Raw genomic sequence first — 14,556 nt, 5'->3', positions numbered from 1 at the left:
AGAGTTGCAGCCCTTTGCTTTTATACAAAGAGCGAATGTTCCAAGTTCCGATTCTCAGTTCCNGTTAAGCCACCTCATCTCTTGCAGAGCCGTTACATCAGCCCTGTAATTATCCAGCTGCTCCGTTAAGAGTTGCAGCCCTTTGCTTTTATACAAAGAGCGAATGTTCCATGTTACGATTCTCAGTTCCATGTAGTTCCTTTATATCAGGTGTGCAATTTTTAGTATAGCAACTCTTTGTCCATTATTAATTCGTATTAAAATTTTTAACTATAGTCGATTTGTGAGTGTGTGTGGACAGCAAACCCTTCCCAGAAAAGCATGTAACCTTACGTCAACCTTGTGGTCGGAATTTTCTCTTTATTGTCACGAAAATGTTTGTGCTAAAAACCTTTTTTCAAAATAGCAAAAATATTGCAGTTCCAAACCTTTCATCCTAAAGGGATTAAAAATTATTTTTTGAAGTTTTTTAAAGAAGTATTGCTAACTAGATAAAATGGTCACTTAGGTCCATAATGACGTTTTAGCGACGTCACACTAGCGATAGGATCAAATTGCATTGTCCATTAAAACTTCAAGACAAGGTGGATTCTAGCAGAGCATACAAGACTTCGCGAAAAGAAACCCTATAATTACCCAGATTTAAGATTATTTTCACCTTGAGATTAGCTTTACTAAAGGATTTTTTCACGCTTGAAAACTCTAAGTCAACCTCGATTTAAGGTTTTTATATCGAAGGTTGTTTTCCAAAGTTTTAGATAAGGGTAATGTGAGTAGAATAGAGCAGATCGTCACAAATCTCGTTTTAAGGTTAGAAGGTTTTCACGTAAGCCGTATAACAAACCTTTTCAGGTTTATATTAAAAGGTTAAAATAAAGCATATTTTGCTATCTGGGTAAGAACTACTGCTGATAATGCCCAGAAAAATGAAAAGCAAGGTTAGCATGATTTAAAAATTTTTAACTAAAAAAAATCATTGATTGTAATTTTTTTAAATCATCGATTTATCTAAAAAATATTATTTATGCTGTACTCTATTAACTAGTTCATTATACTTAAAGTTATGAAAAAAAATTATTGGTATCAAATCACGTTGATAATAAATGTTTTATTCATAGAATCAAGAAATAAGTTAATAAATTAAGAAACAAAATATCTATTTTGTTAAGTGCTCAAATGCAGATAAAATGTAACTTTAAAATTATAATTTTTCTTTTCCTATCATTTTCATATTTTTTTCTGTTCATTGCAGACTGAAAAAATAAATTTGCTGCTTTATTATCGATTAATATATTTCAATTATACCCATCTAATTTAATACACATTTATTTCAATACAAGTAATTTTAAAACTTATTAAATATTTACTTGAAAATGAAGAATGAAGACTTGTTCGACCGGGAATAATTTATTTTTGAAAATGTTCTCTGATCGAAATTAATTTACTTTTTATTCGACAAGTTAGTTATCTATTTTTGCGATTTATTAATGTTTTTAGTTTGATAAAATATAATTAATTGACTTTACATATTCAATAATTTGTTTGCAAAAATTAAATATTAATATTAATCTTTCATTAATAGTGGCATTGAAAATTTTAGTTCCAGTATTATTGTTAATTAATATCAAGTATTATTTGAACATTTTTTTTTTTACATTTGCACGTTTGATTTTTGATCGTTAAACGCGAAAACTATTTAAAAAAACTTGATTGAAATAAAAAAAAAATCTAATGCTCAATAAGTAGTTTGTTAAACATGACATGATTTTTATTAATACCTTAATGACGAAATGCCTTAAAGTTTCGCCCAGGGCAGCTAAAACCCTAATTGCACCCCTGACCGTAATAATATGGTATTATTAATCAGGGACCGATCAAGAGAAATTCAGACCCAAGGCCCACTAAATTTTCTGGGCCCTTTACAAAATATTTTGAAATTAAATTACTGAAGAGTAGTCCTATTAATGAAAAAGAATCCATTAAACTGCATGATTCAAGTGAAACATTTCAAGAAATTTTGAAAGCAGACAATTGAAGATTTGTTTCCTAAGATAAAGTTTACGTATCTATAAATCAAAGCAAAATATAAAACAACAAAACAATGTTATATCAAAATAAAAAATAGTTTGGTAACCACAAACAATTGAAATCAATGATTTTTGCAAAAAGTCTCTGATTAGCGGAATTTTTTCTTATTGTAAGCTGGAATTATTTTTTATTTGGTACTTAAACCAACACATAGCTAGCCCACCTTTCATTAGAATTTTTNTTTTGAAATTAAATTACTGAAGAGTTGTCCTAATAATGAAAAAGAATCTATCGAACTGCATGATTCAAGTGAAACATTCCAAGAAATTTTGAAAGCAGACAATTGAAGATTAGTTTCCTAAGATAAAGTTTACGTATCTATAAATCAAAGCAAAATATAAAACAACAAAACAATGTTATATCAAAATAAAAAATAGTTTGGTAACCACAAACAATTGAAATCAATGATTTTTGCAAAAAGTCTCTGATTAGCGGAATTTTTTCTTATTGTAAGCTGGAATTATTTTTTATTTGGTACTTAAACCAACACATAGCTAGCCCACCTTTCATTAGAATTTTTAATAATTTTTGAGGCCCCTCGGAAATTGGTTGGCCCCTAGGCTCATGCCTATTGGGCCTAGGCTATAATCAGGCCCTGCTATTAATGGTATTATAGTATGGTATTATTAATAATAAATATGGTATGATTATTAACTAAATGCTACGAATAAATATTCAATGTTTAAAAAAGAAAGTATTTGTTTTTAAATTTCTATTTTTATTATTATATTGATAATAAAATTTTATTAAAAAACCTTTTCAAATAAAATGACTTTTCAATAAGACAATAATATAATATATTTTCAGTAATATAAAAGACACAAAAGAGATAAAAACTGTTTCTAACTCGAACTGCTATATGATACAAGGTTACCTTTACATGTTGTCAAATAAAATTACTTCTCGTTAATTTTTTTTAATTGTGTACACTTTCTGTATTCTTAAGATTAAATATATTTTTTTCCTCAAGTACAGCTGATTATTTTTCAATTCGTGGTATCCTTACTTGTCGTTACGATTGACATATTAATAAAATGTGCTTACATACAAATATGTTATAAGCAAAACGCTTTTTTTCCCTTTCGATTCTTAAGGAAAATAGCAACGATGAATGAGAAAGCAACCATGGGGTTTGGTGAGTGGAGGAAACAGGGGTTGGAGCTTTTTAGAAGTATTAAAAAATACCATATTTCACAGCCTATTAAAAATTGCTTAAGGTCACTAACAGGAATTTTATGACTGTTATTGTCCTACTGACTGTTACGTCATATGTACTGGTATAAGAAATTAAGAGAATTTGCAGACTTGGTCGATTGTCTCTAGAACTACTGGACCCAACTACTGTACATACCGCAATGCAAAGCAAATAACCATTCAACAATCGAAATAACATGCACACGATCGTGCGTAACATCTGTTGGAGTCGAAAGGTATGAAACAGCTGTTGTAGAATAAACAAGAAATGAAAGAAAGATTAATAGGGGGTATGGTCCCCTCCTACAGATATACAGGCCTTGAAGCTTAATTTCATACTTGAAATAAGACATTTTATCACTTCTTGTGGCAACTGGACTGAAATGCTTTGTGGCAATTTTATGCCTTCCGCGTCCAATGGACTGTTACGTGCAATCATGCATGTGCAGTGAGCTCAGACAAAATGGCAAAAATAAAAATTTTAGTAGAAATTGTGCGATCTATTATTTCTTAAGACTATATATATTTTTTTTGCCTTATGCCTACTTTTTTTTTCTCACGGTATTTATCAGAATACTGAAAAAACATTTACTATAATAGGGTTGAACTTTTGAAACCAAATTCACGTGATACTGCTACGGACTGGTTCCTTTCTGTCCTGCCAGTATAGTTTTAGAGACTGGCTGTCATTCACGAGGTCTTTACGCGATGATTCTGGAATTCTAAACGTTCGGTCGTCTTTGAGACAATTCGAAAATTTTGGAGATGCGGTGAAAAATTATAAAAAAAGGGGGAACGGAGTACAGTGGAGTTAGTTAGTCAGACTGAGTTATCTCTGCCACTTGTCTTTCGGAGCTTGTCGCTAAATCTGTTTTGATTTATCTCAACAAAAAGTTCATTCAATCGCCGAACCCGTCGTCGCCACTATTTCGACTAGTGAAGAAATCAGTAACAATACCATTGGAGATACTGCGCTCGTTGAAGTTATTCATTCCAGCTCGAAACTTTGAGATCGTAGCATAGCGGATATTTCTGTGCCTATATATATATATACATATATTTGCTGTTCTTGGATATCTAGGATGTCAAAACGCAAGAATTTAACAATTTTTAATTATTTTGAGAAAAAATCACGACCTGAAATTAGTGAGGTGACAGCATCTAGTACCAATGTAAGTTTTTCTGTTGTACAGAAATGTGATACTTCAATTGAAGAAAACGTCTCTAGCATAACAAATATCTGATGAATGTGAAAGTGGCCCTCAAAGTGTTACTTCCCACCCATATGACGGACTTTTTTTAGAAGATATTACATTATGTTCTTAAACTTAAAAAATCAAATCAAAATTTAACTAACCAATGTTGCTAAATAAAAAGTCAAAATTGTCTAGCTGTCTAAATTAGGGAAATAATCGTGCTTTATTACAGACTCTAATTTCTTTTAGTAGTTTCAGAAAATTGTGAACACCCCCCTTGAAAAAATTCTGCGTACGCCACTGTGCATGTGTATTACAATTGTTGAATGGTTATTTATTCTGTATTGTATAAATGTATTGTACATATCAAGTTTCATTAAAATCGGTCCAGTAGTTCCAGAGATAATCGACCAAGTCTGCAAATTCTTTCAATTTCTTTCCTTTCTTTTTTCAAAATTTAGCTTCAAAGATAATTAAATTATATAAGATCTTTGCATTGCTTCACAAAAATTTTTGCATTTAAATAATGTATGTGTTTATATGGTAAACTCTTGTTAAAAAGTTAAGAATTCTAAATAAAATTTTAGATAAGTTGATTGCTGTTGTGCTTTTTTGATCCAAACAAGACCTCTTAAAGTTTTGAGCTTTAAGTGTTGTGTCTATGATCTTAAGCGAAAAGCCTAACTGCTTTTAAGTCATTAACGTAAGTTGAAATAAGTCGATAGCGGCGACTAAGGAAGTGAAAAAATATTTTATAAAGAAACAAGAAATCATCGATTCAGATTTCCCCCCTCAACACGTTGTCGGTGAAAAGAACATGGATTAAAGGATAAAGATAAAAATTTGAGTAACGAGAATGACACTGGAAAATATGGAACAAAATTACTCGCATTCGAAAATGCAATAATTTTTTTTTCTTTTTTAAACTGATGAATAACTAAGTTAGTAGACAGTGTTTGATTTAATAATAATAATAAAATAGACATCTTAGATAAAGAACTTCCTTCACATTTATTGAAATCTTTAATCGTAGAGTTAAAATATTTTTTTTATTTATTTCTACCGTTTGAAGGAAAATGTAAATTGCATTTTTGAATACATAGAACTTTTTTCTTAATTTCTGATTATAGAATTTTAACTGAAATAAGAATGTTAATTCGAACATGGTCAGTCTTAAGCAAATTGTTAAAATTCAGTATCTCAGGTATTTTAAAATGAGAATGTAGTGAGAGATACTTTTTTTTAAACATTGGCTATTTTTCCCCTTCGTTGTCCTCGTAATAATTTAAATTCCGTAATTTTTGTGAAAAATATGATCCGTGACGAAACCTACTATAAAAATAAGCAATTTACGAAGTTTCGTCAACTCGTTTTCATGTCTCGAAGAGTGTGGAATCTTTTAAACGATATTCAGACCACTTTTCGTCAAACTATAGATTTCAAGCTTTTACCGTAGCATGTCTGATGGTAATGCAAGTTTTAATTGCTTTTTGCGCGTTGGCATTTATTGCCATTTTTTTCGCCAAATAGAACTTAATCATAAAAATTTCAGACTACTTTCGAGTAGATAGGGTGCTTAAATTTTCTTCTAGAGCTGTTCCGATTGTTTCCTAAATGGTACTAGACAATAGAAATTTTGAGCATTAACAAAAAACGGTCGGATATAAAATTTAATAGAAGAAAATGATAACATAAATAAAAATTGTTAAAAAAAAACTCATGTTTAAGGTAGACTGAAAATAAGAAAATGTATTTATTTTTGTCAGTAAAAATATAAGGCTAGTTACTTGGGTAATTGACAACTACTTGCACGATTTTCAAAAGTGATGCGCTTCACGTTTTTTGGTTAACATAATATTATTAATTTTTTGTTATCCAATTAATTATTTATTTATTCAACTATATGTATATAAACAATAATGTTTTGAATATTTCCACAAATGCTACGTTTGCCCAATTCGCACAATGCAACATATTTTTGGCGAAAAAAAGTGTCGATTAAGAAAAAATATTTTTAATTCACTTTGGAATTGAAAATTTGTTTAATCCATTTTTATAGCCGGTGGCGATCATTAATATTGTTCTATATATTTCAGCTATTAAATCCAGGCATTAACGCAGCGTAGCTTTGCATAGTTTGAAACTAAAGCTTTTTGCTTCGAGTTCTTATTATCCTTTGTGAAAAAGCATGAAAGAACAACAACACCCTCAATGAAAAAGAATGTAAATGAAGTGCTTGGCGCCGATGAAAATACTTGTTTACTCTTTTATTCTAATTCTTAAATAACAAGTAAACAAGGCGTAAGGAAGAAAGTCAAGCATCTGAATAAATCAAGAAACGGGTAAACTTTCCACCTGCCAAGTGTGACGAACTTGCTTAATGAAGTGACGTTAGTCCAGTGTCAATAGCTCGCTCTCTATTGCGTAATCACTCATTTTCAAACATGACACTCCTTGTACCTCTGTGACCATAGATGAAAGCATTAAAACAGCCCCGCAGATTTTGGTAAGTCATTCTTTTAGTATAAAACTTTATTGTTCTTTTAATCGTTTTTTGGCATTCTTATTTAGAAAAGTTTATGTGTTTATGAAAGAATACATATCAGGGGGAGGGAAATTTAGAACACTACTATAATCGAGAACAATCTGGTAGACTAATACAGAAATGTTCTGTGTAAATGCCAGTGTGAAGCAATAGTAATAAATGCAAAGAAAAATGAAAAAGAATATTTTTCTGTGTCATTTCTCAAAATTCTTTTTATCCTTTTATATATATATATATATTTTCTCCTTTTCTTGTTGAACAATTAGCTGCATTCCATAAGCAGGGCCCGCGTGAAGGATTTCAAATTATTAGCCTATAAACTAACTAAATATCAAAAGTATTCGCTAATTTTCTAAAGTCTTCGAAAAAGCAAATCTTAACAATTTTTTTATGATGATTTTTTTTCTCCATAAAAAACTATTTTGCGGTAGTTTGTTTCAGGCTTATATTATTTGGACCCATTTCTAATTGGTTATGTGGCGTACCTACCGAAAATTACTGTAATCGAACAAAAAATACTTATTTGTTTCGAATAATTCATTTTGAGGATAGAGTTAGATATATATTTTTCTATCCAGGGGAAAAAATCATTCGCCAAAACACAATTTCGCCAAATTTACAATTTGATCGCAATTGGCGAGGTGGTGAATGTTTAGCGCGGCGCTGCATAAGAACTTATATTTTCTTCAGAAATTTTCCTCTTTAATACTATTTATAAAAAAAATCGTTTTATAATCCAATTCTTTTATTAATAATTTCAAAATTAAAAATTTGAAGTTTATTATATTTCATTTTAGCATTAATTCAAAGGTCTTTCTTTTTTTTACCGATTCATTTACAAAAATAATCACAATTCCCACTTTTTAAGTTATTCTAATTCAGTTTCATTAACCTTTGGCGATTTTAGCGTCGAAAATATTCTTAGTCCAGCCTTTCCTTTCGATCGGTTTATGAACCCAAAATGATCCACCTTCTTTTCTTGGAACCCCGATTTTATAAATTAAGTATACAAAGACAATTGGAAACGTATTAACCAAGAAAAATACTACTAAATTTTGAAAATATGTGACTTTCATGTTGAAACGAACACTAAAAAGAACTATTAAATATGTTGAAGAGGATATTTTCGGAAACGGAAATTCGGTAATTATTTATTATTTCCGATTTTCTGTTATTTAAACTATTTTCGTAAATTAATTCTTTTTTTTTAATAGCGAATTTCGCTATTTTATTTTGATTCAAAAAACGCTATGAGAAATACTAATGCATTTTTTTATAAATGCATGTCCTTTTCATAACTAATTCAATACGTTGTAATTAGAAAAATTACGTACATTGTTTGAAAAAATATTTTCCTTACTTTTTTATTCGCATTTTATTTTAAATAATTTCGTAAAGGCTACCTAAATATTAAGTAAATAATGAACAACAACGGCTAACTAATTTTTTGTTGCCTCTTTAGATACCTGAATCTTACTAATTCGGGTGTGGTGATTTCAAATCTAAAAATAGTTTTGCTCCTAAAGCTACAGATTTTTTTTAAATGAAATTTTTTGTTCATGTTTTGTCGAAATGTACAAGTTTGAAAACGTTGTATAACAGAAGGTCGTGTAAATGTTAAGACAAACTTTGAGGGAAGTTTGGACATATCATCAGGATTAAAAATTGCATAGGAACCCATACCCGGAAACGGCGTTGTACGCGGCTAGGGGCACGTCCCCTATTGCGACCTGTTCAGAAGCACGCAAAGAAACAGTTCATGATGGAGAAGAGCCCCTAGTGGCGTACGACTGCATTTTCTGGCTCCTGTTCCTATGCAGTTTTAATCTCGATTATGTGCCCTAACTTCCCCAGAAGTGTTGTCTCAACATCTATGCTGCTCCCTGTTATGTATAATGTTTTGAAACTTATGCATTTCGACCAAAAATTAAACTAAAAATGTCATTTTTGAAATAAAAAGTAGTCTGGAGAGAGAAAACGATTAGAGATTCGAAATCAGCACTACGAAAGTATCTAAAATTTGTTAAAAAAAATCTCATCAAACCGAAAAAAAATTATTCCCCAGCATCCTTGATTGGATCAAGATATTTTAAAAAAATTGTTTAAAAAAAACTCTTTGCTCTCAGAACCCATTTAACACTTTTATGGAACTCAAGGGTTCCGCGGAACACCATCTGGGAACCACTGTCCTAGTCTATCTGTTCCAATGAATACTTATGTTTTATTACTATCAATAACACAGACTCAAGGTCAATCAGATATTAGCTTCTAAACTTTATAAGGTTTATCGGATGTTTGTTTATAAGCAGTAAAAGGTTTATCAGATATTCACTTATGAAATTTATATGCTTAATCAGATATTAGTTTATTAACTTTAAAGGGTTTATCAGATAGCGCTTATCGACTTTATAAAGCTAATTAAGGATACTAATCGTAAGACTGATTATCATTTACAAACTTTATAAGGTTTAGCGGATATCACTTATAAAGTTTATAAGGTTATTCAGATATCGCTTATGAACTTTCTAAGATTTATCAGATATCACTTAGATACTTTATAATGTTTATCGGACTTAGCTTATAAACTTTCTAAAGCTAATCAGACATCAAAGTTACCGGTTCTTTAATTGTTCACACAATTAAATGAAGGAACATCCTGACTAACTTTTTTTTAACTTAATGATTGGATTTACATGTAATAAAATGCTATTTTTCTGGTTCTACTAGTAGATCTTAATTTTCTAATTAATTACTGTAGACGGATAAAAACATAATTCTAAGAAGCTGACTCGGCACTTGATTTCAAAACTTCACTGGCTTCAAGAAATATGAAGCTGGAAATAAAAGTAGATATGTTTCAAGCGCTCAAAAATAGGCGCACATTTTCAAGTCTGATCATTCACGTCTGGAAAGTCTTGAAAATGGGTGACTATTTTCGAATGCTTGAAACATGTCGACTTTTATTTCCATCTTCATAGTTTTTGAAGCCAGTGAAGTTCACAAGCCTATAGAGGCTATGTTTAAACGTTGCCTTTGTTTTTTGACTATAGGCTACTATGATACTGAAAGGAATTATGTTTTGCAAATTAAGCTATTTTTTCTTACATTTTAATGTCTTGTTTAAGAACAGACACGCAGAGAGAGGGATATTTGAGAGAATGTCTGTGAATGAAGCGAGGGTGCGGAATTTGTGGAGAGCTGCGGACGCTGTCTGCTTCGACGTCGATTCTACTGTCTGCATGGATGAAGCAATCGATGAAATTGCCAAATTTGCCAACAAAGAAAAGGAAGTAGTTGAACTGTAAGCTTTAATTTTATTTATTTATTATTATTATTTTTTATTACCCTATGGTAAAAAGGATCTTAGTTTGGATTTGATGGCGTGCACGTACTTTTCAACTGTGTTCAAGAGTAATAGTTAACAGTGTGCATGCGTCGTCATTGCATGCGTTGCTATGGCAACCGCTGCTGTTTTTCTTTTCACTAGCAGGTATTTTTAATGTATTTACATAATAATAATTTAAAGTATTTTTATATTATTTTTATTATTAACTTATATTTACTGTCTTGACGGTGATTTCAATATAAATATGAATGCTGAAGAAAGAAAAGTATTTTGTGAAAGACGTACATAGGCAGGATATATGAAATTCAATCCGACGTCAAACATCAATGGAGACAGTTTTTGCAACCCATGATTTGAAATGTTTAATGGAGTCAATTCAGAAAGAAAAAGCATTTGACCAATGTTTAATAAGGCGATCACAACTTATAATTTAGAAATTTTTTTTATTATTTATTTTTGTACGTTTTACTGTCCGATTTTGAGACCCAGATGACAATAATATTTACAAAAGAATGCAATTATATTTTTGGTAACATAAAATTAAATCTTTGTATCACGTGTTCAAACGAACGAATGTATGGGCGCGTCTGAAGAATTGATACTAACACATTTTTAGCATTTTCAACGTTATTATTTCATTTATCTTAGTTTATAAGTTTAGCATGCTTATAAGTTTATTCTATCAATTGCTGTTTGCAATGACCAGCTGTCCCGCCAACATGAACTTATCGCTTCGCAATTCCACAATTCCCTTCATCTGCATTCCCTTCATCTGCACGAAATCACTGCTTCGCGGCCCCACGATACTTTCTGCTGCCTTCGGCAGCATTGTCCTTGATGCAATAGGGCCGATCGATGACCAGTACTTACACAAATTCAATTATTGTACCCGGTCAACTATTGTAGGGTAATTTCATTTGTTTTAAAATACAAAATAAAATTTGTGAAACCTCCCTTATATTTCTGAGATTTGTCTTAAAAGTTACCATCAATACTTAGAAAATTGTTTGATACTTTTTCAGAATTTCAAGGTATTCAAATCAAACTAAGATACCTAATCAAGGTATCAAATCAAACTAAGGTATCAAGTCAAACTAAGGTAGCATAAGGTGCCAAATACTCTTCTCAACAAAATTACGAATTAATGCATGTGCTACATCAAATCTGATCCGCATCTAGCATGTTCTAATCAATTTGTTACTCGATTTTTTTCCGATCACTGTATTTGCCTGTATATTCACTGAACAAGTAAAAATATTAAAAAAAAAAAAAAAAAAAAAAAAAAAAAAAAAAATCAAAAANAAAAAAAAAAAAGAAAAAAAAATCGTTATCGCTTTATTACGATTACTGGTTGTCCATTGGTCAAATGCTTTTTTTTTTCTTGTTTGACTCCGATAAACGACACAACATTTCAAATCATGGTTTGCAAAAACTGTCTCCATTGATGTTTGTCGTCGGATTGGGTTTCAAATCTTGGCTATATACGTGTTTCAAGACGTCACAAAACATTTTTCCTTCTTCAGTATTCATATTTATGTTAAAATCATCGCCAAGGCAGTAATTATAAGTTAATAATAAAACTTTTATGAAAATACGTTAACTTATTAAGTTTTTTTAAAATTTTTTTAATTTTTTTTATTTTTATTTATTTTTTTAATTTTTTTATTTCCAATGAGCTGCACAATCGGTCTTGCCGATGAGTAGACCTAGTGCGTTCTCCAGAGGTGGTATCCACTCTTTCAGGACCACCACAATGGGTGAGATACCGTTGGTCATGTTAATTTGGACGACTAGTTTCTGCCACACTAGATGGCAGCCCCGAGACTCTATTTGAATGCTAAAGTGCACTAGGAATTTAATTTTGCCGTAACTGCCAAGAGCCAATAAGACACTCCAGGGATCTTTTACATGCCGCATAATCATACGACATGGCCGCGGAGGATTTTCTGCATCCCGAAAATCCGGTGTCTGAGCCGGGGATCGAACCCGTAGACTTGGGGTCAGAAGGCCGACGACAAATCAACTGTGCCACCCAGCCACTTTAACTTATTATGTAAATATGTTACATTAAGAATGACTGCTGGTGAAAATTAAAAGAAAAAAAAAAAGAATTCTAAAAAAAATTATCGAACAGCAGCGATCGCCCCAGCAACGCCTTCAATGACGACGCATGCGCACTGTTTACTATTACTCTTGAGCACAGTTGAAAAGTGTGATGTCGTCCAAATAAAGTGCGTGCGCCACAAAACCTAAAACAAGACCCATTTTGTCAATGGGTAAAAACTATATACGTTATTTCGAATTTTTTTTATTTCAGAACTCTAAGAGCTATGCGTGGTGGAATGACTTTTAGAGAAGCTTTGGCGAAACGTTTGGAGATAATCCAGCCAACTACAGATTTATTTAATGACTTTTTAAGAAGTCATCCACCGCGTCTTACTCCTGGCATCAAGTAAGTTGTTTCTTTTTCAGGTGTTTCTGCAGCCAGAAAATTTTTTTGTTGCCATTTTCCATGCAATTTGATTAGATTTTCGGATTAATGTACAGTGTACCAAAAAAACGAAGGAAAAAAAAAAAAAAAAAAAAAAAAAAAAAAAAAAANACTTTCTAATGTACAGTCAGCAAAAAAAATGGACTATCCTGATTAACTTTTGATCTAATGATCGGATCTTCACGTTCTAGAACTTAATCTAAATGGCTCGAGAGGATGAATTCAATTATGCTAATTAATTAGTACAGACGATATTTTAAGTTTCAAAATCAGGCACATAATGCCAGGAAAATTAGTTTCGGCTCATTTTCCTGGTATTCCGTCATATATAAATACCTTATCCATTACCCCACGTTAACTCTATGCGGAAAATATTTGTATGGTTTTATTTGCCCAAACTTAGGCTCTCGACCTATCAGAGAAATAATAATAGATATTGGAACTTTATAAAATAGAGCTAGAAATAGTTAAAGGAACTTTTAAATTTTATTAAACACAATTGGCGTCAGAGAAATGTACCAATTTTTGCGAAGTCCGTAATGCATTTTTATTATTCCTATGTAATCTCAAGTCAAAATTCTTGATGGTCCCTTCAAAAAATTTGATGGTTATGTTGGTTTTAGTGTGATTCATGATGGTCCAACATCCATGATGGTCACCATCATCCAACATATTCCATTACGTGTTCATGGCTTTGATATGCCAACAAACGTCCATCATTCCATGATAGAAAATGATACTTTAATACTATGATGGCTAACCATCAAGAGAAGTTTGATTCTCATGGACAGACAATCCTTGGTGGTTCCAACTGTACATTTTCATGATGGTTTAGTGGGAATTCTTGTTGATTATCAGCAATATACCATCAAAACAATTTTTTTTAAATGTTGGATCATCATAAATCTATCAGAATCGGAATCAATCATCGGGATGATGGTGGTTCATGATCGTTCCAACATTTGATTTCTAAGAAACCATGATGGAAATTCGTGATGGTTCAACATGAACAAATCATCAAAACAAGTTGCTATTCTTATGTTGGATCCTCATAAATAAGTTCGAATTTCTACATTGCGATGATGGTTGCTTATGTTGGTTACCATCAAGATTATGTTGATCCATCAATGGAAAACCATCAAATATTTTGACTGAGGATTGTTCCTCCTTGTTGTCCAAAGAGTAAACGAATTTGGTGTAAATGCATTTGTTCCTTTCAGAGAATTAGTAGCTGAACTTCATGCCAGAGGAGTCAGTGTGTATCTTGTGTCTGGAGGTTTTCACGCCATCATCGACCCAGTCGCCAACATTCTTGAGATTCCCGTCAAAAATGTTTTTGCCAACAGTCTCAAATTTTACTTCAATGGTAAGAGTTCTCTGAAGAGTTTATTTTTAAAGGCAATCATAAGGAATATTATTATTGTTATTTTTTTCTGCCAATGAACTCTATTATACTGAGTTGCGCAATAAAGTAACATGACAACTCAAAACTAGCTCAAGCGTATTTTTTTTTGTTTCTTTTTTTTGAGAGAGATGGCGCCACACTTTAAATGAAAACCGTTTCAAAATGGCTACAACAATTAAAACTGACTTGATAAATTATTGAAATGATGGTGATGTCAGGCCCATAACTATTGGATTCTAATTCGACTTTGGTTCGAAAGTATTTGGAACCCATCTATTCAAAAAATAAATT

The 14,556-nt window shown here is 31.4% G+C and overlaps 1 protein-coding gene across 2 annotated transcripts in view; it reads left to right on the top strand.

Annotated features, from left to right (window-relative positions):
• The first annotated feature begins 6,813 nt into the window (after window positions 1-6,813).
• LOC107441439 (phosphoserine phosphatase-like) overlaps window positions 6,814-14,556 on the top strand; it is a 10,122-nt gene continuing 2,379 nt past the window's right edge. Inside the window, exons 1-4 of one of the 2 annotated variants that reach the window (XM_043038829.2) lie at window positions 6,814-6,984; window positions 10,149-10,324; window positions 12,687-12,821; window positions 14,081-14,226. In XM_043038829.2, the coding sequence (XP_042894763.1) occupies window positions 10,182-10,324; window positions 12,687-12,821; window positions 14,081-14,226 (424 nt within the window). In that variant the 5' untranslated portion in view covers window positions 6,814-6,984; window positions 10,149-10,181. The remainder of the gene's footprint in view (window positions 6,985-10,148; window positions 10,325-12,686; window positions 12,822-14,080; window positions 14,227-14,556) is intronic. The other variant, XM_043038828.2, reaches the window with a different exon arrangement.

Source organism: Parasteatoda tepidariorum, chromosome 10 (genome assembly GCF_043381705.1).
Source record: "Parasteatoda tepidariorum isolate YZ-2023 chromosome 10, CAS_Ptep_4.0, whole genome shotgun sequence".
NCBI lineage: Eukaryota > Metazoa > Arthropoda > Arachnida > Araneae > Theridiidae > Parasteatoda > Parasteatoda tepidariorum.
Note: the sequence above shows the minus strand (reverse complement) of the source record. Positions and strands in the feature narration are given on the sequence as shown.